The sequence below is a fragment of the Mus musculus genome, chromosome 1 (assembly GCF_000001635.26).
Source record: "Mus musculus strain C57BL/6J chromosome 1, GRCm38.p6 C57BL/6J".
Taxonomy (NCBI): domain Eukaryota; kingdom Metazoa; phylum Chordata; class Mammalia; order Rodentia; family Muridae; genus Mus; species Mus musculus.
In genome coordinates, this window is record NC_000067.6 from 39664480 (window position 1) to 39690394 (window position 25915).

The window sequence follows — 25915 nt, forward strand, 5'->3', positions numbered from 1 at the left end:
GTGCAGTGAACAGAGAAGCCACAAGAGGGTGTTGGGTCCCCCAAAACTTAAGCTAGAGGTGGCTGCAAGCTGGGGACAGAACCTGACTCCTCTGAAGCAGGATGGAGCACTCCTACCAGCGGTGTGCTCTCTCCAGCCCCAAAGATGACAAATTCTGGTGTGACCCAGCTCCTTGTCTTCAAACTCCTATGCATATAGGAAATTAAATTCATTTCTGCAGGCAAATCTAATTCCCCTCATCTGTGGAACTAAATGATATGTAATTTCTCAAGTCATTTCATTTACACCAGGAATCGTGTTAATCATCAACCAGTTGCAGAAATTGTATCCGTACAGCAGGGATACACAAACTTTCAACAACTTTTAATATTGTGCTTCACAAAAGGGTCCTGTTGTAGACATTTTTGGATTATAATTCTACCTCATGCTTTGAAAACTGAGGTAATGAAGTGGGTGGTTAGCCACACCAGGGAGTGCTAGAGAGAGAGAGCGCGTGTGCGCGCGCGCGCGCGTGCACACACACACACACACACACACACACACACACACACACACACACACAGGAATGGGCAGAAGGGCAGGTCTCAGTGGGCTCCCTCCTGCTCTTCATGACTGATGGGTTTTTCTACAAGTTCTGTTTTGATGGGGCCACAACAAAGGGGACGAGAGAGAAATACCGGCTTGTATTTCTCAAACTGTACCCTTCTCGGGAAACCTAGCCATTTCTTACTCCACGTGAGATTTCTTAAACTGGTCTCCTGTCCTGTCCCCAGAGAGGACTGTCTAAAAAGATCCAAAGGAACAGCAAGAGGCAAGACGGATTATTCTCAAAATTAGTTTATAGTTTGATCAAATACAATTCCTCAAAATACATACAAACATAAAACGCCTCATCTATTATATACATTAAAGTCTCCGAGATCAATACAAAAACTTTAGGGTTCCACACATGTTTGGAGAACTCAAGCCTGCTTCCTCACACCCTACTCCAGCAAACCACCTTGCACGTTCGCGTTGCTTTTCCTGCAATACGTGTTTTCTGAGCTTTGGGGCACATCTGATATGTGGATCACAAACCTCTGTCCATTGCTTAGGGTTATGAGGGCCTCTTGTCCCACGGGAAGGCTGAGCTTCACAGCGCTCTCAGTGGTTTTGTCCTCCAGCAATACCTGGACAAGCTGCAGGGGTTGGGGAGGGAGGGAGGGAGGGGTGGGGCAGGGGGTGGCATTTGAAGGGAAAAGACAAAAGAATACCATTATTTTAGTCCTGGTTGCAGGAGCCACCCACTTGGGGACCTAACGGGAGTGAGTGCATTTCCTTTGCTCCTGCTGAGGGACCCTAATTTGCCACAGGATCGTCCACACCTTGTGGAGATTTCCTGGGAAGACCCGCCAATCAGAAGACGAGGCAAAAGGGATGGTTCATGTCAAGTGGATTGCCTTTAGGAAAGGCGTGAGGATCTGCAGTTTTGGGGAGACACCTGGGGCTGATTACGTCCCATAAAAACCTCCCCCACCATTCCTCAAAGTTAAACTTAGAGTGGGGGAGGGGCTGTGAAGACAGTTGCCCTCCGCTGGTTGACTGGACACTGGATTGGGCACTAAAGGATTGCAGAGGTTCACGGGCACAGCTCATATAATCTGTCTTGCTGACCTGCTCACACCAGGGGGACAGGGAATGGAGAGGGATGACTGTGTACCCCTCAGCTCTAGGGTACTTGGGAGATCTGCAAAGCATTGAGCATGACTTTAGGGACTTTAGATATGAGTATCCCTCATCTTGGTCTGAGTTCATCAACAAGTCTTCCGTAAGTGCATATATTTTTCAAAGATGTGGGCAAGACAAATGTTAGGTGCAGGACTCACAAAAATCTCTCTCTCCAACTGCAATAATAAACACTCTACCCTCGAGCACAACTCAAAAGTCTGTCTTTGGGCTAGTGAGATGGCTCAGCTGGTAAAGGTGCTACCAAGATGGATGAGTTTGATCCCAGGGACGTACATGGTGGAAGGAGTGAATCAACTCCCATGAGTTGTCCTCTGACCTCCACATGAGCACTCTCCTGCACACAACCAACCCCTACCATGGGTACAAAGTCTCTCTCTGCTTTAATTCTAAATATGTGAAGGTAAAAATCAGTTTGTTTTTTAACATTATTCTCCTTATCTGATGTCACCAACACCTGTGACTTTTTTCTTGAACATGCCTTGACATCTTAGTCTTTGGGGTGTTGCCATAGTTCACAAGACTGGCAGATGGATATGTCAGTCTGGAATGCTGACTTCGGCTGTTATCCTGGGTACAGGGCAGAACTAAATTGTTCTCAGAATGAGACTGTCATATAGATGTGCAGTGCACAGGGCGTTAACTCTCAGCAGATGAGTGCAGATGGGACACAGGCGTGTGCGTGTGTTTGTGTGTGTGCCTTTTTTCATTGATGATGCGCACACATGCTGGATAATGAATGCTATGGAAATCAGAGGCGTGTGACTTCTCAGTGTTCGCTTGTTTAAGTCATTACAGCTAAGTCAGCAGGCGTGAAGAAACAGAGCAGCTTTAATTAATCTCTAATGCATATTACCTTGGATTATCTGTCATTCATCTGCTTGTACTGCTTTATTACGAAGTTCAATTAAGTTTTTAATGTCTTCTCTATTGTTTCCGCCAATTAAACATAAGTCAGACTTCACTGTAATGAGCTTCCGGGACTATGGAGTTGGGTGGCGTTAAGGGCAGGTGCTCAGAGCAAGGAGCTTGCCAGGGGGAATCACCATGATGACTAGTGGATGACTGGATGTTGTTTTAAAGCATTTCTCAGTGATTGGCTTATTTAAACCTATGGAATTCAGCTGCTTGCTCTGGGTTCTCAGGTAACACGTGAAGAGGTGAGATTCTGCAATTTGTGTGCAAGAACTGCACACTTACCAAGTCACTGAATTAATTTAGAAGTAATTCCATTGGTGGAAGACCCACTGAAAAGAGGATGCTGGGAGGGTTAGCCTTGGAAAGGCACCAGTGCAGGTGTGAACCCTGAGTGCTCAGTGAGGTGATCTTGGGGAAAATCCACCATCCGAAAGCCTCAGGCGTGGCACTGTAACACAGATCTGGTGACATCCTCTTTCCCACATGGTGAGCTGATGCTCCTGCCTGCTCTCCAACCTGTTCAACTGCGGCTTGGGAGGTCAAAGTTCACTTGCTCACCTTCCTGACTGAAAGCAGGCAAACTTTGACAAGATTCTCTATTTAGCTAAACATAACCCCAGATCTATCTTCTCCTAGAATTATCTATTCACTTAAAGGAATCTCTAGTCCATTTGGAAAGATCCCTACCATCCCTGATACTCCAACATCCTCCATACACAGTTCCTCAGCCTTCACCATTCCCTGGGAAAGGTATGGGCACCGTGGTCCATTGTCAGAAATAATCCTATCAAGCTGATTTACTCGGAATCTTCCTGACGTTTGATGTCTCCTCCTAGTGATTTCTACTCACTGACTGCTCCTTGATCCGCACCTATTCGCCATCATTGTTTTTAAGAGTTGAGTGAGACCCCGTTCAGTGGTCTTTGTACCCACCAGAGTAGTCTTGAACAAAGTGTTCCCCGTCACGTCCTAACCTACATCACTGGATGACACTTTTTATTCTTCAACAGATTCCCATGCTGTAGTTCATGCTCTTACTGGATACTACAATCCAGCACTAATGTAGGTGGTACAATTGAGTTCTACGGAATGCTCTAGAATAGGCTCAGATGGGCCGGCTACACCTGCTGCTAGCCCACACAGATTTTCTAGGCTACTACCTGGGGAGAGTCATTCCCTGTTAGCCTTCTTCATAGGGGCCTGGGCCCCTTTCTGTCAACGCTCCTGGAATGTTGGTTCCAACTCCTCCTCACCTGAGGAGGCCCAGCTCCCACTGTAGTCAGGTCCTTGACTTTGGGGTCAACAGTCATTAGTTCCTGGCTCACTGACTAGGCTCACTCACACACAGGAGAAGTCTGTGGGACTTCATAGGGACATACATTGTAACAGGCTGACTCCTTTGGCGTCATCCTTGGAAGGACTACTGTTTATCCATCTACAAGGTTGCTTCCTCTCCCTAGTCCTTCTCCATCCTAGTTCTAGGCATTCTAAATCCTAAAGAGAAGCCCTGCCTAAATTAAGATCTTCCCTTAGATTGACAGAACCCAGAACCTCTGGTAAACACTAGAAAGTACGATACTCTGTAATCTTTAGTTTTCTATCCTCAATGAACACATAGCAGGAGACTAATAAGAGTCTACCAAGAAGAAAGGTGATATTTGTCTCTAAAGTTTAGAAGCCAGGCCATGGTGGCTAAGATCTACTGCAGTATTCTGGACAAGAAGGGAAACAGAGATGCACAGCATAGATGGCAAAGATGTACCTAGGATGGAGCCATCCCTCTTGGCTCCTCTCTTCCCTCCCTACCAGAGGTTTCAGCACTCCAATCCCTTCAGGATAGAGCTTTGAGTCACTGGCTCCTTTGTCTTTCCAAGACAGTGGCCCCTGAACAAGCCTGATTTCTTTCTCAGTGTCCATCTGAATGTTGGCCATGGGGAGGGTGAGCAGCCCATACCCACACCAGGAACACACAGAGGCTATTAACACAACTGGATGGACAAGTTGACTATTCCAAGATGAAAAAGCAAAGTCTAAGCAGAGACAGACAGACAGACAGACAGACAGATTATTTGATGCTTTTCTGAACATCTTGTACAGAATCTTTGAACTCTGAACACTTAAGGATTTGTTTTGCAAATACAGTTCCCTGTATTTCAGGGAATACTGGGTATGCACAGTTTTCATAGCCACTGCTGACTGGGTCGTGGGCAATGCATCGTCTTCTATGTAGTCCATCTGCTCTAGGGGGAAATCTGATCACAAATGGAGAACTAGGGATGGCGACTAAACTCCAAATGTGTGAAGGGGTTAAAGAAATCAGGGCTGCAGAAAGGGCTCAGTAAAGACCTTGCTTTGCAAGTATGAGCACAATTGCAGAAGCTTCTGAGAAAGGCCAGGTGGGGACAGAGACAGGTGGGTCTCTGTGACTCAGTTAAGCCAACCTAGCTTAATGGCCAGTTCTAGGGCAGTAAGAGATTCTCTCTCAAAAAAGCCAAGATGGACACACCACACACACATACACACAGATGCATAAACAGACACACATGCCCCCCACATGCACAAATGCACATACACACATGCTCCCTACATGTGCACACAGACATACACATTCACATACATGTTCCCCCATGCACACACATGCATGCACATACATGCATGCACATGTACACACACACACAGACAAACACACACAGACCAGCAGTGGGCAGGCAATCTATTACAGCAGCCCTTGACAAAATGACTACAAACAAGAGGGTTCTGGAGGCCCTTGCCACTCTTCAGGCCATGCATGCGCTCTTCATTAGTTTCATAACTATTTTTCATGTTATTAATTCTCTCCCTCTGTGTGTATGTCTCTCTGTCTGTCTCTGTATCCCTCTGTGTCTCTGTCTGTCTCTCTGCCTATGTATGTCTCTCTTTCTCTGTTTCTCTCTGTGTCTGTATGTCTCTCTCCCCATCCATGTCTCTCTTTCTCTGTCTGTCTCTGTCTCTATGTGTGTGTGTTCTGTCTGTCTGTCTGTCTGCCTTACTCTGTGTCTCTGTCTCTCTGTGTGTATATGTCTGTCTGTCTTTCTGCCTCTGTGTGTGTGTGTCTCTGTCTCTCTGTGTGCATGTGTCTGTCTGTCTTGTCTGTGTGGGTTTCTCTACCTTATTGCCTGTGGCGGTGTCCACCAGGAAGCCCAGCACCTGGAGAACCACGCTGCCCATGCCCATGGGACCGCAGCTCTGGCTCGTGTGTTTCAGCGTCACCTGAGGTGACTCCACATTCCGGCTTGCACATTCCGATGTTGGCAAAGAATCCAGAGGGTGGAAAAGGGCCTGGTCTGGCTGGGTGAGGAACTGGTCATCTGACAGCAGGTCCTGGAGGCTCCCCAGGTCCTCCTCTTCCTCCTCTTCTATGCATGACTCCAGGATGTGAATCACATATTCCAAGAGCAGCAGATGAAACAGATGCCAGGCACCTACATTTAAATGACATCCAAGGTGAACACGTGTGACAAGTGGCAGGAAGCGAGACAAAGGTCAATCTTTAGGGAACGGTGGCTTTGAACTCACTTGGTACCAGAGAGTGGCCTCAATGGCTGCTGCGGTTGGTGGGAAGGGACTTGAACTTTGACCCCTGCAGCTATCTACTACTCAGGGAGCCCTGCGAGTCAGCCAGACTGACAGAGAGGGCCAGAAGCTAGGGCTGACTCGGTAAGAGAGAAGTTGACACCCATCTGGTGTGAGACGGGAGGCAAGTGCACTACATAGGAGACCGGCGTAGTCCCTTCTGCTCTACCGGAGAGAGGTCTGCCCTTGATGTTTGCCCAGGAAACAGAATAGGAGACGTAGCCGGTGCAATCTTTAAAGATACTTTTAAAACAAAGCAAAACTGTGGCTCTTGTGTGACCTTTGTAAGTTATTAATGAGAAAGGGGCTGGGGGAGATGCTGTAAAAGGATAGAAGAATTGGAGTTACTAAACACAGGCAGCAGTGGGGAGCAGTGGCCACGTGTTTTACAAATCGACACAGAGTGAGGGTGCGCGGCAGCCTGTGGGGGGAGGCTGATCCTGCCTGACTAGTGCGTAGACCATGGGAGTGGAGGCTTGGTTTCCCTTTGCTGTACACTTCATCTCTGGGGTTGTTATCATCACTGGGTCCCACAGAAGCAGCCTGCGGGAGGGCCAGCTCCGCTCACTGTTTCAGAGGGTTCAGCCCATCTTGGTGGGGAAGGGACTGGCAGCAAAGCAGCTCAGACCATAATGTGCACACATGCCTTCTTTTATTCAGGCCCTAAAGACGGGATGCACCACTCACGGAAGGCAGCTCCTCCTTCTTCAAGTAATCCTTTCTGGTGATGTCTTCACAGACACACCTAGGGGCGTGCCCCACCAGTCTCCTACAGCATTCTAAATCCAGGAGAGTTGACGTGCTGTCTGCCCAGAGGCCATGACAGCACCTGGGACATTACCAGTGGGGACATGGAGGTTAGGGGGGAAAAAGCCTGTTCATTGACTGATTCATCTCAGGAAACTACAAAAAAAAAAAAAAGTTCCCTCCCATGACCTGGTTATCCTTCCCAGAGGAAGACCGTCACTGGGCAGGAACTCTGTCATCTGCACACGGTGACAGCTTTATCAATTGTTCCTAACAGTTGAAAACAGCTCTTCAGCGCTTCAAAGAACATGCCGCCACCCCCACCCCCGCCCCAATCCCTGGGTGATGTCCTCAAAATGTCAGTTTATGCCTCAAAAGCAGCAGTCTCCTACTGTGAGGGAGTGAGGAGGACACACAGTCTCTTTATTTAGTGGACACATAACTATGGTTTTCTGTGTTTGTGTCGCAAGCTACATAAAATATTAAGAGAAAGATAAGTAGATTCTACACAGCAACATGAAAACTTGTGCTATGGTAACATTCTTATTATATATTTATTTATCTTGTCTATTAGCATTTATCTCATAAAGCACTATTATTTACTTACCTAAAGTTTTATTATTTCTTTGTTTTTCAGTGTTAGGGCTTGAACTGTACACCATAAACAAGTGTAGTAACAATGTGTCTCTGAGTGTCAGACTCACCGAAACTGTCTCTGTGGCTCAGGGTCATGGCTTTGCTCACGGCGGTGAGAAGAAAATTCCATTTCAGTTGAAAGCTGGCAGCGAGCTTGATAAAATCCTCTTTGTTTTTGCTCGGCTATTATTGTTTTCCGAGTAAGAGGGAAAAATGGCATTTATGATAAAATAAGGAAAAAAACCCTCATGTTTTCAAAAGCCCATATTTGTCATGAGCAGACACTTTAAAAAGGAAAAGGACAGAGAGGGAGATGAGAGACTGACTGAGGCCAGCTCTGTGCAAGGGCCTCGGCCTGCTCTTACTGCGTTTTGTTTTGTTGGGTTGGCTGCTGTCTTTTGGAGGCCTGCTGTTTTCTCAAGGGAGGTAGAGAGGGAACGGGTCCAGGGAAGAGAGAGGGGTGTATCTGGGAGGACTGGAGGAAGGGGATACCAGGGTCTGGGTGTATTGTACAAGGGAAGAATCTATTTGCAGAAGGCAAAGGCAAGCAGGGGCCCTATTTCTAGTCTTGTAAGGACATAGTGGCTGCTTTTGCTTTTAGTCTGGACTCTTTGCTTGGACTACAGACACCTGCTGAGTCCTAAGGTCAGGGTTAAAGCTGGGCTCAGCAGATAGCTGTTGGCATAGTGTTCGCCTCATAAGCAAGAGGACCTGAGTTTGGTTCCAGAACGCAGAAGAATCCAGCCTGTCTACCAGTGAGTTCTCAGCCAGTGAAGGCGCCTGTCTCAAAGGATGCCGGGGATGTCTAGGGCCAGACACCAGCAGCAGAAAGAGGAGAGGCCCTGCCTCACACAACATAGGACAACCAACTCTAAACGTGACCTCTGACCTCCACACAGACTGCCTACACTTCAGCCCCCAGCAATCCTGCATTTATTTCTTTACAACATTTGCAGGGAGGTGGGAGGCGTCTCTATCTCAAGAAAAAATGGTGGCTGGGGTCTGAGGCCCAGTGGCAAGGTTGACCTTTGACCTGTGCACACGTGGGGATGGATGCACTGCTCCTCCACAGATAAGACTCCCCCTCTCCTCCCCTCCCTCTCTCCTTCCCTCCCCCTCTCCTTCCCTCCCCCTCTCCTTCCCTCCCCCTCTCCTTCCCTCCCCCTCTCCTTCCCTCCCCCTCTCCTTCCCTCCCTCCTTCCCTGCTTCCATTTGTCTCCTTTGCACGGAGTTACCTTTTAAGGAGGTCCCCTTTGATTTCAGAGTGGATAAGCCTCATGTGACAAGACTCATCCTCTTCCCACAGACAGGAGCAACTGTCATGTGACTGACAACCCCTCCTGGGCTACCATCCCCCCAGACAACCTTCCCCCATATTCATATCCTATCCAGTGCTGTGTGTGTGTGTGTGTGTGTGTGTGTGTGTGTGTGTGTGTGTGTGTGTGTACACGGGGCCTGGGAATGACATTAGATGGCACTAGATTCATTGGAGCAAGAGTTGCAGGCATGAGTTGTCCCATGTGGGTACTGGGAACTGAACTTGGGTCCTCAGGAAGAGCAGCAAAGTGCTCTTAACCACTGAGCTGTCTCTCCGGGCCCTGGGCCCTACGTTTCCCATTCGTTTTGAGGGATGAGTGGCCAGAGTTGATTTGTCAGGATCACTGGATTCAGGCCACCAGTCTAGCAGCAAGTTTGCTCCATTTCCTGTGGCTCATTCTGGGTCAGAGCCCTTTGAAGTAGGTAGAGAGGAGCAGGGAGGAGAGAGATTGGTCTGTTTTATTTTCAGTCCCCACACAATATTTAAAATGAGGTCTACTGTGAAATGTAGTAAGCAGACATTATGGGGGGATATTGATTTGAACTGAGTTCTCACACTGGGTCCCAACAGGTCCATATGGATTCACTCAGACTTAAGCTGTCACTGTGGTGGTTTGAATATGCTTGGCCCATGGGAAGTGGCACTATTAGAAGGTATGGCCTTGTTGGAGGAAGTGTGTCAGTGTGAGGGTGGGCTTTGGGGTCCTATGCCTAAGCTCTGCCCAGGACAGAAGGAACCCTCTTCCTAGCTGTCTGGGGAACCGTCTCCTTTCTGCTGCCTTCAGTTCAAGATGTAGAACTCTTGGCTCCTCTAAGTCGGCCTGCATGCTGCTATGCTTCCCACCATGGTGAATGGGACTCTGAAACTGTAAGACAGCCCCCATGAAAGGTTTTCCTTTGTGAGAGCTGCCTTGGCCATGGTGTCCCTTCACAGCAATAAAACCCAAACTAAGACAGTCACAGAGAGGAAACTAAGGTTTTTATTTGGCCTGAGATATCAAGAGAGAAGGGTATAGAAAAAGAAGGGGGTTGGGGGGAGAAGGGGAGCTAGCTAAAGTCTCAGCCCATAATTCTTGGCATGGTGTAGCTTTGCTTGACCCTTAATGGACAGTTGACTCTTTATCCTCATTTCTTCAGCCTATTCCTGTCAACAAACACTGCCCATATGACAGAGGGGGCCTTCTCTGGCTTTGAGGGTTGCTCAATGCAGGAAATATTCTTTGCTTAAATTAATTTGGTTCAATTAATTTTTCCCAAAGTGTTTCTTTAGTTGGTATCAGAGAGAAACATTGTAGCAGCCTCACTGAAGTGCCTTGGGGAGGCTCTGCTGGCAGGGTTGGTGGCAACTGCAGACTAGCTCTGCTGCAGGCCATGTCTGACTGACCGAGGGCCACAGAACCCCCAGCACTGAACCTGAGGGTGTCTGTGTGGGAAACTCAGCTCTGGCTGCTAGGGTGTGAGCATGTAGGATTGGTGAGCCCTTGTGCCCAGCAGAGCTCTGGCCATCTGATGGCCAAGGTTTGTATTAACCTGGCTGTCAATAGGATGCTGCCGTATGTAATAAAGATGCTCTTTGTGGAGAATGAGAGCAGCATCCAGTTACACGTGAACTACAACCATGAAATGTTGTGATTTTTTTTTCAAGACAGGGTTTCTCTGTATAGCCCTGGCTGTTCTGGAACTCACTCTGTAGACCAGGCTGGCCTCGAACTCAGAAATCCGCCTGCCTCTGCCTCCCAAGTGCTGGGATTAAAGGCATGCATGCGCCACCATACCCAGCTATGCTGTGACTTTTAAATGTGTATACTCGACTTGTGTCTCTAAGACCGAGTCTCTGTCTCAGGCCATGTGGTCCAGGCATGACTGACAACTGTATGCCTTTGAAGGTAAGAGGGAAAGTGTGGCTGGAAACAGGGAACTGTCTTTTCTTCTTAACTGCTTTTCATCACACCCCCACAGAAAACCAAAGGACATCTCTGTGGGTTACCATCTTTCTTACCACACTTCTCACCTCCGAGGGAGCTCCTCAGTGTGTGAGAGAGTGTGGGGTTGAGGGACATTGTGAAAATACAGGAGCATGTGTGTATGTGTGTGTGTGTACGTGTGTATGAATGTGTGTGTATGTATGTATAGTGTATGTATGTATGTATGTATGTATGTGTGTGTGTGTATTTATCTATTCATCATCTCTCTGTATGTTCATCCATCTATCCATCATCCATTCATCCATCCATCTATCCATCCATCTGTTATCTATCTATCCATCTATCCATTATCTATCATCTACCAATCCATTATCTATCCTTCTATGTATCTATGTATCTATGTATCTCTCTATCTCTCTATGTATCTCTCTATGTATATATGTATATATGTATCTGTAATTCTACCACCCTACCTACCTATCTACCTGTCATCTATCCATATATCTATTTTCTATCTATCTATCTATCTATCTATCTATCTATCTATCTATCTATCTATAATTCTACCTATCTACTTATCATCTATCCATACATCTATTTTCTATCTATCTATTTATCTATCTATCTATCTATCTATCTATCTATCTATCTATCTATCATTCTACCTACCTATCTACTTATCATCTATCCATACATCTATTTTCTATCTGTCTGTCTATCTATCTATCTATCTACCTACCTACCTGTCTATCATTTATTTATTTTTGAAGCAGGGTCTCATGTAAGCCTGACCGGCCTCAAGCTTGGTGGTGAATTTCTGGTTTTCCTGCCACACCTCTGAAGCTTGGGGTAACAGGCAAGCATCACTATGTACAGTTTTATGAGGCGCTGGGGATTAGACATCATCTATGCTAAGCAAGAACTCTACCAACTGAGCTACATCCTCAGTCCAGTGTGGGTGCTTCCTAGAGGCAATCGGGTGGGAGCTCTGGGGGCCATAAGTACCAGTGAGAATTTGTCCCACCGCCAGCAGGAACTTCTTGCATTCTACATTTAGAAAGTATTCTTGGATCCAAATTGCATAAGGCAAAAACAAAGTTGGACATTTTCCTCCACTAGCATCCTGCCAGATGCTGACAACCAAAGCCATTAGTCATCTCTGACAAGTCCAAAGCTCCACACTGACTGTTTTATTGACAATCATCTTTATTTTTAAAAAATCAGCTAAGCTATTTTATAGTAACAACCCCTTCCAAGGCATGTGCTTTAAAAACAACTTCACTTTTCTTAACATGCCTCACTGGTGAAGGATGCAGAGAGGGTGGTGGACCAGCAACACATGGTGGTGTCACATGGCTTGCAACGTGAACGAGTCAGTCTAGCTGCTTTGAGGCCAGAGTGGCATTAAAGATTTCATGGTTAAAGATGGTGGCTGAGTGACTATGCAGAAACAAGATCAGACCCTTGAAAGTGTCAATGACATGCCAAGTCAATCACTGTCCAGTACAGAATCTGGAACAATTATTATTATTATTATTATTATTATATTATTATTATTATTACTTCTATTTTTTTGCACAGGGTCCAGCTGTGTAGTGCAGGCTAGTCTTGAATTCGTGATGCCCCTGCCTCAGCTTCTAAGCATTGTGCACCCTCCTCACATAGTTTGGGTGGTTATCTTTTAAGAAGCAAAGAGTGGGGAGAAGAGTTAGGAAGGGCTTCCTGGCTCTTACCTTAGGCATTTTCCAGGCTCATCCCTTAGAGATGCAGATCCTGGTTGGAGCTACTAAGAAGGTTAGACAGGGAGGGCCGGGAGGTGCTGTCTGAAGCCCCTTTCCAGGTCTCAGGCCCAGGGTCAGGTTCTGGCCTGCCATGTCTATTCCTCCTTCTCCATAGGCTCATCTCTGCCTGTGGTTCGGTCCCCACACCTTTGCCCTTCTCTCTCCGCTAAGACATATGCTGTGTGCCTTTCACAAGCCACTTCAAGTCCCATGCTTTCTCCAAGCCCCCTGTGTCACCTTGAAGGTGTCTGGATCCCATCTCAGTTCCAGCTCAAAGCTCTGAGCTGCCCCTGTCCTATTGAGTTCAATAGGGACCTCGGGTACGTGGCTACAGCTTCTCCATAGCCGCCCTTGGCTCTTCACGGCTTGCTGTCCACTTGGACAGTGATGGAGGTCAAGCCTGGGACCCCAGTAAAAGGAGTCCCTAGAGGCACACCTGCCAGGAAGCAATCGCCTCACATCCACTGACAACTCAATCCACCTTTTTGTTTTTTTTGGTCCTGGGAGTGGAATCCTCAACCTCACATCATATGCAAGTGCTGTACCATGGATCTACACACAGCTTTAGCCCACCTTTCCATCTTTTCTTCCCTCCTCCTTCCCCCTCCTCCCCTCCCCCTCTCATTCCCTTCCTCCTTCCCTCGCTCTTTCCTTCCTTCTCTCCTCTCTCTCTCTTTCTTTTTTGAGACAGGGTCTCTCTATGTAGTCATGGCTGTGTTGGAGCTTGCTCTATAGACCAGAGTGGCTTCAGATTCATGGAGATCCTCCTGACTCTGTGCAGGAATTAAAAGCATGAACCACCACGCCCACTCTTTAAGGTTTTTCCAAACCACTTCATTGGGATATGTCTGTGAAACACCCGGATGGACACTGCTATTCCCAAAGGCAGAGCTTCCCTCCTCCTCAACTGTCTGCTTCATGCACACACACTCAGCACATGGTCTCCCTGTCTTTCAAATCCTCATGTGTACACCTACCTGTGCTCATCTGTACACACATCCCCTATTCTAACATATGCCCGCTTACCCAAACACATATACATGCACAACCGTGTTCCCTATTTCCTCCCATTTCACACTTAACACTCACAAATGTGTATGAAACCCACATTTACTCAAATACCACACACAGGCACACACACACACGCACACATACTCACACTTGAACACACACGCACACATACACATGTGCGCATGTACACAGTGCTATGCCACCTCATTTTGTGCCTTGTTAGAGAGGTGAGAGCCAATGTTCCTACATTAACACCCATACAACCCTGACTTCCTTGTGGCCCCCAGAGAACCTCTTTCTCATGCCCCCAGGGACAGATAGAACTTCAAAGGGTTCCTCCCAAGGCCTACACTCTTTGGAAACAAAGGATGAATTCTGAGCTGAGTTTACTGCCTCTATGGTCATCAAGGCTAGAGTCATGCAGGTAAGTGCTGGGTACCTGAGGCTGTAATTTAGCTAGAAGGATCAACGCCCACTTCTTTCCTGTAAAAATCCAGTTTCGTACCTGGAAGACAAGCACTTGGAGGTTTGAAGACACACAGTTCAGGAGTTCAGCAAGATCTGTTGAAGTTTCCAGCAAAGAAATTAAACAGCCTAAGCCTGCAAGGAGACAGAGTGAAATAAACAGGATTGTGTGAGCTAGGTGCTCATGTCAGACACCTAGGGCACAGACCTGAAGAACGTGCGGGGGCGGGGGGGGGGCTGTCCTGGGACCCCACATTCATCTTGGACACAAGGGATCAGTTCTCTGGCTGGAGCTTCTGGGGACGCCTTCATGAAAATCACAGTCCTGTCTCCACCACTTGTTGCGAAGGGAAGACGTGTCCTGAGACAATAGCCTCACCTGGCAATTACACGGAGTCTGGCTTCAGATGAGCTCACTGCACTGTGCAGACGTGACCTCACCTATCCTTGACAGCTTTGCAAATGAGCTGGCTCATTCATGTCACTTAAATGATGGGGGCATCAAAGGCTGTGAGCGCCTTGCCTGGGGTTATGTACACACACAGGTGGCACCCCAGCCTGTGTGTGAGCCTGTGTGTGACATGAGGTCTGGGTGTCCCAGGTAGCACAGCTGGAGGATGAACAATACGGATCAGCCTTCCCTCCCAAGGGCCGAGGCCCAGAAAGTGGAGTTCACGAAAACAGCAGGCCCTCCCTGTGGCCCCTGGCTTTAGAAACACCGGGCCTGCAGGTACCAAGAGCAGCTGGTAATACGCTGGCCGGACTCTGCATCCTCTTTGAGACACACAGGGGTGACAGTGCTCTAGGCAGGCCAAGAGGAAGTTTGTAGATATCTAGGGCTCTCTGTAGGTAGGTCAGGGCTGGGGGCAGGAGCATTGACGGGAGTCCCGTTTGGGTTTCCCGGGGAAGTCAGTGCTGTGGGAGGGGAGACTGTGAGGCTCCTATCATTGGTAATTGATGCCCAGAGCCCTGAAACTTGCTCGGCTGAGGAATTGGGACATCACAGGGGGCATGTGGATTGGGGAGAGCCAGGGTCTTAGGGACAAGAGACACACAAGTGAAAAGTGGTTACTGGGCACAATAATGAAAGCACGGATGTCTCTTAGTACCTTAATAACTAGCACAGCCGTAGCCAGGTCAACTCTACTTCAAAGTCAGAGAAAAGATTATTTTGCAGGTGGCGTTTGCTACAGAACCCATGTGTACACTGGGTCACAGAAACTGCAGTGTTGTTGTATAGAAGCCTAAGAGAGGCACAGCTGACACCCCAAGGGGCCTGCATTTTTACAGGCAGCCAGGGCTTTGCAGACTGGTGAGGGATTATGCCTGCAGAGGGAGCAGAGGAGCCTGGAACCCATGACCAACTTCTGGTAACTCCCAACTCCCCTCCTGAAAGTCACTCTGGGAAGGTCCCTGCCTCGTCCCTCAAGCAGTGTGTCACCAGCAACTGGGCCTATTTATAGAAGAGAGATTTCCCTTCTTTGGAAAACGATTGCAATGACTGAATATCAAGAGGATCTCTACATCAGTTGTTTGTGGAGTACCGCCATGGTGGGCGGCTCAACCCCTACGCCGCTCAGTGTTAGACGTCTACACGGCTAACTGCAGGTCAGCAGAACCCTGGTAACTCATGGAGCTAACTCCATCCAATCACACAGTGTGGAAGAGACACTGGGGTTTGTGTGTGTGCAAGATAGATGCACAAATGATCTCCCGTCATGCTCCTGGGGTGGGGGTGGGGTGTCTGCAAAGAAATACTGTCAAGCTGCAACACTGAGGTCTCATCTCTCTGTGTGCTTGCCCCTCAAACATGCTCTGGCACTGACATCCTATCTGACACTCAGGAAGGTCCTGGGAGCAGATGCTATAGAGCAGTGGTTCCCAACCCGTGGATCACGATCCTCTTGTGGGATGCCTGACCCTTTCACAAGAGCTGCGTATCAGATATTTACACTATGATTCAAAACAGTAGTGAAATTACAGTTATGAAGTAGCAATGCAATAATTTTATGATTGGGGAGTCACTACAGTATAAACTGTATTAAAGAGTCAGTCACAGCACTAGGAAGGCTGAGAACCACTGCTCTTGGGGAGTTCCTGGGTTGCCTGTCGCCCTCTACAGGAAGACAAGTGTGAGCACCTTCAACTAGGTAACTATTCTGCTGCAGTGATGTAGGGACACCTTCCCAGTGACGCCCCAAATGGAGAGTGTGAAGGAGGGTTACATTTCATCTCTGTGTGGCTCTCTGGCTCCTCTTCATGGTCGGAGTCACCTTCCAGGACCTTCTTCGAAATATCCAGAGTGCCTTCTCTGATGATGGCACGAAGGTCTGACTTCAAGAGGCCGATTCTCCTGCTGTTCTTCAGGACCATTTTCATCGTCTAAGGATGAGGAGAAGGAAAATGATCAATTTGTGTCGCATTCCCGTTGCCAATCCCACCTGGACATCACAGAGCATCCTGTTATTGTTGAGGGGGTAGGGACAGTGGCTGTGGGCACTGACATCCGATCTCAAATGACACGACACCTTCTAGCTCCCCATGTGGGGCTGCTAAGCTTCCTCTTCCCCAGTACCCACACCCAGGCCCAGGTTACTCTAGGAAGGAGAGTGGAGGGTAGCTGGTCAGTATCTTATAACATTGTCCTTGATCCTAAGCAGACAGCTGTGGGGTCGGAAGCCTGCCTTCTCTCCTCTCTACCTCTTTCCTTGCTCTGAAGTCACCCTCTGGGTCCTGCACACCACAAGCATTCACCGTCTCTGAGCTACATCCCTGCTCTGTCTCTCTGCTTCCTGTTGGGAATCTTCAAGCATGAATTTAGCCTTTTGGAGCTGATTTACTGAGCAGTCAAGTGGGGGATGACAGAAACCTTTTCATTTTGTGACTTCATACAATAGGCACTTGGTCATCCATAAACTACAGCAATCTCCATGTTCCAGAGGAGGAAACGGCATTGGGGACGGAAGTAAATGTCCTCAAGGACTCATAAGAGCAGAGACTGGCCCAGAGTGGGCTCACTTTAGAGCTCAAACGCGCAACTCTGGTGGGGTGAGATCAAGGACCATAGTCACTGCCAGATGGGCCCATCTAAGTGTATGCAGCCCAGGGATGGCTTGAGGACCAGCCGAGAGCCCAAGAAACGCTGGGTGCTAATGGATGGGCTGGTTCACAGAGGATCTGGTAAGCTCCTCTCCAGCTCTGATGGACTTGGGCCCACATCCAGGGTCTGGCATCATACCACTGCCCCTTGGCACCAACTTGGGGATTTTTCCTTGATGCCAGTGTACAGAGAGAACTGAGGAGATTGGAACTTTTCAGGGCAAGGGACAGGGTGGGATCTTGCTGAGTGCCATGAGGCCTGGGGCCCCTTCTGCTTGTGGGCGGGATGAAATGGATGCCAAGTTTTGTGGATGCTCAGGTCCCTTACATACGTAGTGTTTGCTCACAGTCCGGACAGTCTTCTGTACAGCTTAGACCATCTCTGGAGGACTTGGGGCGCCTGGTACACTACACTCCGTGTGAATAGCTATTGCATGGTATTGTCCAGGGGACAATGACAAGGGATGACTGTCCACACACAGTACAGATGCAGCTGTCAAAGACCTTGGAACCATTTTCAGTGAGAGGTAGGTTGAGCCCGTGGAGAAGAAATTAAACATCCAGGAGGATTGAACCATGTCACCATCCTCTAGCACAGGGGTTCTCACCCTTCCTAATGCTGCAACCCCTTAATACAGTTCCGCATGTTGTGGTGACCCCCAACCATAAAATTATTTTCATTACTACCCCAAAACTGTACTTTTTCTACTATTGTGAACTGTAATGTAAATATCTGATACGTGACCTCAAAGGGTTTGAAACCCACAGGTTGAGAGACATGGGGGCCTAACATGTCGGCTACAAAGTCAACACTGTAGACAAAGGCTCAGCGCTGAGGAGACTGGAACCCCAGACATGCGGAGTTCAGAGGGACACATGTAGAGGGGAAGGAATCTGTCTGTCTGTCCACCTGTCTGTCAGGGGCCTGCTATGATACCTCTTTACCTCTGACACCAGCACCCCCAGGCGCATCCCTCCCGCGTTTATTAGCTGCTGCCTGCCTTGTGTTCTCTCCTGTGTAGAGAGCAGAGATGGCTGGAGCTTTTCAGGGCAAGGGTGGGCTTCCAGCATTGCACCATGGGTTCTCCTGTCTGCCCTCTGCCTGTGGGTGGGGTGAAAGGGCTTCCTGCCTGCCTGCAGGGACTGCAGTGTGTTGACCTTGCCTCAGGAACCTTCAGGGAGCTGCAACATACCTTCGCCATGTTGGAAAGGTACGTCTTTCTCCTGAGTCTTTTGACGAATCCAGTGACTTCTGTGGAGGACAACACACAGGGCCATTACTGGTGCTGCCCACTCTAGCTCCTCTGTGCAGGTGGTAAGGCAGGCCCCCGAGGCTAAGCAGCAAAGCTGTCCTGCCTCAGTCTGTGCCTGCTCCTCCTCGCCCATTCGCCAGCTTCTTTCCCAGTGGCTTAGGGATTCTGCTAGGGGCAGCATGCCCAATCTAAGCCTGTGTGGCAGAGACTTGTAGAATCCTATTATCTGCTACGGGATGGCTGCTACGGGACGCTTGGTGTTCCTCTTATTCATGAGGTGAAGCACCACCCCACAGTGACAGTACTGAGAGGAGGTGCCCGATAAAGCAAACTCTTCGAAAACTCAAAACTTTCCTGAAGAGATTGGTGCTCCTAAAAGAGGAGACCTCAGAAAGAGTCCTCGCCTCTCCCTTAATGTGAGGGCAAAGCTGACAGACTGTCTCTGAACCAGAGAACAAGCCCTGACTAGATGAGATCTGCCACTGCCCTATGCTGGACTTGTGGCCTGTATGTTATCCATTGGCACAGAAGCAAGCGAGGAATGCATCTCAGCTGTTTGTGAGCTGCTCGGGGCATGATGCTGTACATTCCTCCTCGCTGTACAGAATTCATGCTTTGTGTGGAACTCTACCTTTGAGCTTAGAGATCTGTAAGATGGCAGGAAACCCTTCCAGAGCACCGAGAAGCCACAGTTTAAATCTCTTACTAAACAGCCGGACAGATTTCAGGTACTGGATACTAACGTCCTCCAGGAAGTCGGGGAGCAGCATGTCTTCCAGGCCCTACAGAGAAAGGAGCGAGCAGAGTGACTTGGCCTGCGAGGGCAGGGCCTTTCGACAAGTGACCCAGAGACAGGCTAGGTCATGGCAGGTCTGAGGGAGGTCACTAATGACCTAAGTCAGCCACTGCTTCCAGCACAGGACACCCTGCCACCTTGGTGTGTGCCGGAACTGGCAGCTCAGTATTTCAGATACCGATAATGGAATCTCCCCCACTCCCACCCCACATTCTGTGGATGGAACCCAAGGCCTTGTGCATATGCCACTGGGGCATACCCTCAGTGTAGGCCCTGATTCCATTAAAGTAAGCAAACAAAACCCAGAGCCAAAACAGAGCAAGCAACAGCACCACGCCCACTCTGGCGAACGCAGAGGGTCAGGACCAACATTAGGAGCCGCGTCAGTCAGCCCTTTTATTCTACGTCTGTGGTGACAAACTAGAAGCATGAGCTCCCTAAGTCCGAACCAGTGGGACTCTTGATGAACAAAGACCTCAGAACCGATGTCCACCTGACCTCCTAAGTGCTCCAGAGACCGGCGTTCCTGAGCAGAGCCAGCCTGGCAGTGGCGCTGCTTCAGAGTGATCAGCCATGGCTCTGCATTCTGAAACATCTTTTCTGGATGTTATTTGTTTTATGTGTATTAGTGTTAGCCTGAATGCATGTGTGCAGTGCCTGAGGAGACTCAGAAGCGGGCATAGATTCCCTGGAACTAGAACTACAGAAGGTTGTGAACCGCCGTGTGGGTGCTGGGAATCGATCCTGAGTCCTTTGGAAGAGCAGCCAGTGCTCCTAGCCTCTGAGTCTTCTCTCCAGCCCCCTGAAAATGCCTTTTTAAAAGACTGGCCTGGGAACACCTATAATCCCAGTACTCCAGAGACTGAGGCAGGAGGATTGTAAGTTCAAAGCCAGCTTTGATTACATCAAGGGGTCCTGTTTCCAAGAAATTATATATATGCAGAGAGAGAGAGAGACACACAGAGAGAGAGAGAGAGAGAGAGAGAGAGAGAGAGAGAGAGAGAGAGAGAGAGAGAGAGAGAGCGCACACACATCTTTGGTTGAAATGTTCAGAAAATAAAATGGGCTAAAATCTGAATCATGGATCATTATATTCTGTGTTTGAGGAAATTTAAAAGAGCAAAAGGTAAAAGGCCCTGTCCATTGTACACAGGTTTGTGTGTATTGTGGTGTGCTGTTCTGGGCTGGTGTGTATTGGAGGTGCTGTTCTGGGCTGGTGTGTATTGGGGGTGCTGTTCTGGGCTGGTGGGTTTTGGAGGTGCTGTTCTGGGCTGGTGGGTATTGGAAGTGCTGTTCTGGGCTGGTGGGTTTTGGAGGTGCTGTTCTGGTATGGTATGTATATTGGGGTGTGCTGTTCTGGGTTAGTATGTACTAGGGGGTGCTGCTCTGGGCTGGCATATGTATTGGGATATGCTGATCTGGACTGGTATGTTTATGGGGTATGTTCTGTGCTGTTGTGTATTGCGGTGTTGTGTATTGTGCTGTTGTGTATTGTGCTGTTGTGTATTGTGCTGTTGTGTATTGTGCTGTTGTGTATTGGAGGTGCTGTTCTGGGCTGGTGTGTATTGGGGTATGCTGTTCTGGGCTGGTATATATTGGAGGTGCTGTTCTGGGCTAGTGTGTATTGGGGGTGCTATTCTGTGTTGGTGTATATTGGGGGTGTTGTTCTCACCTGAGTACTGGCATTTGTTTCTGGAAGGGATGCCCAGGGGAGTCAAGGGTCCACCCACCTTATACAGCTGCATGTCATAGCATCCTAAGAGCTGGCGCACGTCGGGCAGAGACATGAGCATGACTGTGTCTTGCTGCCGAGATTTCCAGAAGGATGTGATTAAATCCTCCACCTAATGTGACAGAACATATCATCAGCAACCCAGGCTGTGCCTTGTGGGCCTCAGCCCTTCATAGTCAGTGACCCCACAGGCCATGGCAAGGCCTCACACCAGCGCATGCAAAGTTATGATATCAGCTTCACAGGCTGTGTTTGGAAACTACTCTTCTTACTTGGTGGGCGCTGGTGTTTTGCCTGCACTTATGTTTGTATGAGATGTCAGATCTCCTGGAACTGGAGTTATAGACAGTGGTGAGCCACCATGTGGGTGCTTGGAATTGAACCTGAGTCTTCTGGAAGAGTAGTCACCACTCTTAACCTCTGGACCATCTCTCCAGAGGAAACACCTCTTTTTAGCAACCATAGCAGATCACTCTGCCTTGGCCCTCCACTAGGAAACCTACTTCCTTGAGGGTGTTTCCTACAGGGAAAGCTGTTTCTGGCCACCAGAGGGCCCTGGTTGATTACCATAAGATGAAGGCTACAGGGGCTTTATCAAGGGTTGAGAAGAAAAGCTTACTGACTGACTGGCTGGCTGACTGATCACTTTGCTCTTTTTCCAGCTTAAAAAAAAAAAAAAAGAAAAAAGTAAGAGTATTGCTCCTCGTGCCTAACTCCTCAGCACCAATTGTGAAGCCACATGAGCCCCTCTCAGAGATCAAGTAGGGGACACATCAAGGGGCCAAAAGTCAGGTTCCTTCTTTTTCTGTTTTATTTGCCTGTTTCCAGATTCCAATTTTTGAATTAGATTGGCAGCTGCCAGCTGATAAAGACCACCCACCTCCTTTAAAGGTTTATTATTAATTCTGTATGTGCTCGCGTGTGTGCATGCCTACAGAGTCAGAAGAAGGCCTCAGAGCCCCCAGAGCAGGAGTTACAGCTGTGAGCCACCGTGCTGGTGCTGGGAAGTGGACTCAGGTCTTCCACAAAAGCAGCTAGTGCTCTTAACCACTGAGCCATTTCTCTAGCATAAGGCTCCTGTCCTGTGGGATTTCCATGGGCAGGGACATTCTAAGGTATCCAGGAACCCCAGGCCAGAAGTGATTCCTGGCCAGGTAGTGAGAGCCACCAGGAGGACCATGACTTGGGATCTGTGTCAGGAACACTGACAGACTTGTCCAAGTAGATTCAGGAAAGCTGTCCACTCATAGCCTGGTTGGCTACCCATGTTCCAAGCTCCCTGCTCCTGCTCATTAGTGAGTAAGAAACACAAGTGTTTCTCCAGTGTGTTCCCTCTACCTGATCCTGTGACTGCCTGGACTGAACTGCCTTGCATTACAGAAGGCCATCGAGGTAGAGGCCTGATGACTGGATGCTCATGACTCCATAAGAAGGCGAGACAGACAGATGGACAGACGCACATGCACACGCACACGAGCTCCTGTGTTGCTCTAGGCTGCCAACAAGAAAGCTATCATCCTTAGACCTTCAACCTTTAAAACTGTGACCCAAAATAAACTTTTCTCTTTATAAAGAAGCCCTCCCTAGGCATTTTGTTTATAATAATTGTTATAGTTTGAATCTAGAGTGTTTCCCCATGGCCCACTGCTTAAAGGTGTGGTCCTTGGCTGGTGTGCTAATCGGAGGTGGTGGCACATTTGGGAGTTAGGCCTAGTAGGCAGCATCCCGGCCACTGGGGCTGTGAGCTTTCAGAGGATGGTGAGACCTCCGGCTCTTCCTCTTTCTCAGTGTCTCGCCCAGGAGGAACAGGCTGTTCTGATGCTTGCTCCCTGCCTCTTCACAGATGCAAACTGGAGGGCAGTGCCAAGAAGACATGGGCCAAAATTCCCCAGACCATAAATTAAAGCCAGTATCCCTGCGTTTTAAGTTTCTTATCTCGGGTATTCTGTGGGAGTTAACAGTTGCTGACACACATCAGTCGAGAAGGGGTGACTAACGGACAGGGGCAGGACTCGTCAGCCTTACTGTGTAACGTTGTTCCCCTCATTACCAAATTACACATTCCTCAAGCCTTGTGGAAAATGACTTCCTAGTCCCAGAAACAGAGCTGTCACGGGACATGATTTAAGCAAGTATCTGCTGAGTGGAAGGAAGCTGTGAGAGGCTTGGCATCACGATGCTGCAGAGACAGAGAGGGGCACACTGGTGTCTCCCACTCTGCCATGCTTCACTCCGGCTCCACGGCGCGTGTGCTCACGCTGAGAGCCTTGCCGCTCAAAGCTGAAATGCTTAGATACCGGAAGCATCAGGAAAGCTCCCATTTGAATGTGCTCTTGCTTCTCTGGATTCTTATCTCATACATAGAGGAGTAAAGTCCAGGCAGTCGGATGGCTCAGTGTGTCCTGCCAAGCATGGGTTCTTGAGTTCCATCCCTGATTCCCACAGGCTGGCAGGACAGAGCTGAGTCCTGAACACTGTCCTCTGACCGCACGCGAGTCAGGCTCACAATAGGCTAGATAAACTCTAATTTAAAAATGTGTTTCCCACATTCAGTTTACACCCCTCCTTGTGTAATGGGGAGACCTCAGAGCGTCACCCTATAGGTAGGTGGTCACTATAGGTAGGTGGTCACTATAGGTACGTGGTCACTATAGGTAGGTGGTCACTATAGGTAGGTGGTGTGTCACTGAGCAGTCACCAGTTCTACAATAAAATCCGCAACACCCATCCGTGCCGGATCGATCACCTGCCTCAGAGTCCCTTTCCTTTGCCATGGCATGTCTTGATATGATGTGGCAGGCATTACTGGGGAAGAGGTCGGTATTACTACCTACACTCTACTCAGGCAGAGCTGAATCTGCTCTTCAAGCATCGTGACACCCATATCAGAACCTCTGAGAATTTCCAAATGACTAAGCCGAGACAAGACCACTTTCCAGAACTCACCGGTGACCAGACCAGCTGGATGAGCTGTTTGATGCAATGGGCTAGCTCTTGCTGTCCCTGGAGGGGTCCTATCAAGTTAAGTGGTTGACAGCCGGTCATAAGTGCCTGTATTTCATAGATAAAAGCCTACCTTCTCCAGTTCTTGGTTCCTCACATTCTGTAAAATGTCTCGACAGTAGTTGCAGTATTCATCAGCAAGAAAGACCACCTAGGAAGGCAATGAGTGTTAGCTCCTCTGTTGGGCCTTCACAAACAATCAGCCTGAGAGACCCAGGGGATCGGTTCTCTAGGGACAATCTTGTCACAGCTCTGGCGTGACAGTGACAGTAGCCAGGCTTTTCACCCGGCCTGTGCTGTGTGCATGGAGTCAGCACAACCTCCTGACAGCTCATGGCACTTCCGGTTTTCGGTGGTCACTCACACACTGCCAGGGTCAGTTCTAGCACTCTAACTTTTGAGGGTGTGTAATATTTTTTTTGTATGTGTTTTGTGTGTATGTGTACTTGTATGTCTGTGAACATGTACATGCATGTGCAGAGGCCAGAGGCAGACATCTAGTGTCTTCATCTATAATGTTCCACCCTTAAAGTCTTTAAAGGATTTTTGTATGTATTTATCCATGCATGTGGGTGTACATGGGAACATGCATGGCACAGCACATGTATAAGGTCACATTCATGAATGTGGATATATATGGGAACATGCATGGCACAGCACATATGTGAGGTCATAGTTATGGGTGTGAGCATATATGGGAACATGCATGACACAGCACATGTGTGAGGTCATATTCATGGGTGTGGGCATATATGGGAACATGCATGGCACAGCACATGTGTGAGGTCACATTCACGCATGTGGGTATATATGGGAACATGCATGACACAGCACATATGTGAGGTAGAGGAGGCTCTCTCCTGCTGTGTGAGTCCTAGGGATTGAACCTAGGCTGTCAGGCTTGGTGGTAAGCCTGCTGAGCCATCTTGTGGACTTCCTCTTTTTGAGGATTGGTGATGATGGTGGTGGTGGTGGTGGTGGTGGTGGTGGTGGTGGTGGTGGTATTGGTGGTAGTGTGTGTGTGTGTTATGCCTGTGTGTGCTTACATAGGCCCAAAGAGGACACTAAGTGTCCCCTCTATCACTTTCACCTCATTCCTTGAGACAGGGTAGCACTGAACCTGGGACCACTGTGGCTAGGCTAGCTGGCAAGTGATCAGCGATCCACTGTGGCGCTGAGACTTTAGACCTGTACCTCTGTGCTCAACTTTGCCTGGCTGATGGGTTCTGAGTTCTGACCCTCAAGCTGGCGAAGCACCTGCTTGTGATTGCACCAGTGTTCCAAAGGCCCCGACGGCTGACACCCGGGTTCCTGAACGCTGCCACCCGAGTTCCTAGAGGAGCCAGGGGTCTGCTTCCCTTTTCTAGTCCCTTCTTTCATGGGGAAGCCCTCACTTCAGAGGAGGAAAGACAGCAGTCCCAGGGGGCCTGGCACCAGTTCTGAGGGAAGACATCCATTTTCAGGCCCTGGAGGAATGCTGGCCCTCCTGGGTCTGAGAGTAAGGAGGCGGTTCCCCGGGGCAATGACCACACCACAGGAGGAATAAGAGGGCACTGATGTGAGACCCACACCCCTCGGGGCACAGACCTACCAGCTTACAGGAGTACTTGTTTGCCAGCTCTTGTTCCCAGACCGGACATCTTCTGAATGGAGACACAGGTGAGCCCATCGGGTCCTTCTTTATTGGTGAATGATTTTCACACTGCAAGTCATTTATACCATGATTGTTTCTTTAAAATAAAATGCATCCCCTGGCATATAAATGAAGTTGCAGTCACAGGTTACTCAAAGTTACCACAGTCTTGAATGTGGTGTTGTTTCTGCAACTTCCCCTCATATTTTGTTACAATGTTAATGGCTCCTATAATACTGTTCACTACAGCTGGGCGTGGTGG

General features: G+C 48.7%; 1 protein-coding gene across 2 annotated transcripts in view; it reads right to left on the reverse strand.

The window, feature by feature from the left end:
• Positions 1 to 819: 819 nt before the first annotated feature.
• The window catches only part of Rfx8 (regulatory factor X 8), a 55691-nt gene continuing 30595 nt past the window's right edge, over positions 820 to 25915 (reverse strand). Inside the window, exons 2-11 of one of the 2 annotated variants that reach the window (XM_011238564.3) lie at positions 25612 to 25722; positions 24094 to 24171; positions 21016 to 21129; positions 19121 to 19271; positions 18430 to 18488; positions 16363 to 16519; positions 14178 to 14272; positions 7707 to 7821; positions 5791 to 6104; positions 820 to 1178 (exon numbers count right to left, since the gene is read on the reverse strand). In XM_011238564.3, coding sequence (XP_011236866.1) covers positions 984 to 1178; positions 5791 to 6104; positions 7707 to 7821; positions 14178 to 14272; positions 16363 to 16519; positions 18430 to 18488; positions 19121 to 19271; positions 21016 to 21129; positions 24094 to 24171; positions 25612 to 25689 — 1356 coding nt within the window. In that variant the 5' untranslated portion in view covers positions 25690 to 25722 and the 3' untranslated portion in view covers positions 820 to 983. The remainder of the gene's footprint in view (positions 1179 to 5790; positions 6105 to 7706; positions 7822 to 14177; positions 14273 to 16362; positions 16520 to 18429; positions 18489 to 19120; positions 19272 to 21015; positions 21130 to 24093; positions 24172 to 25611; positions 25723 to 25915) is intronic. The other variant, NM_001145660.1, reaches the window with a different exon arrangement.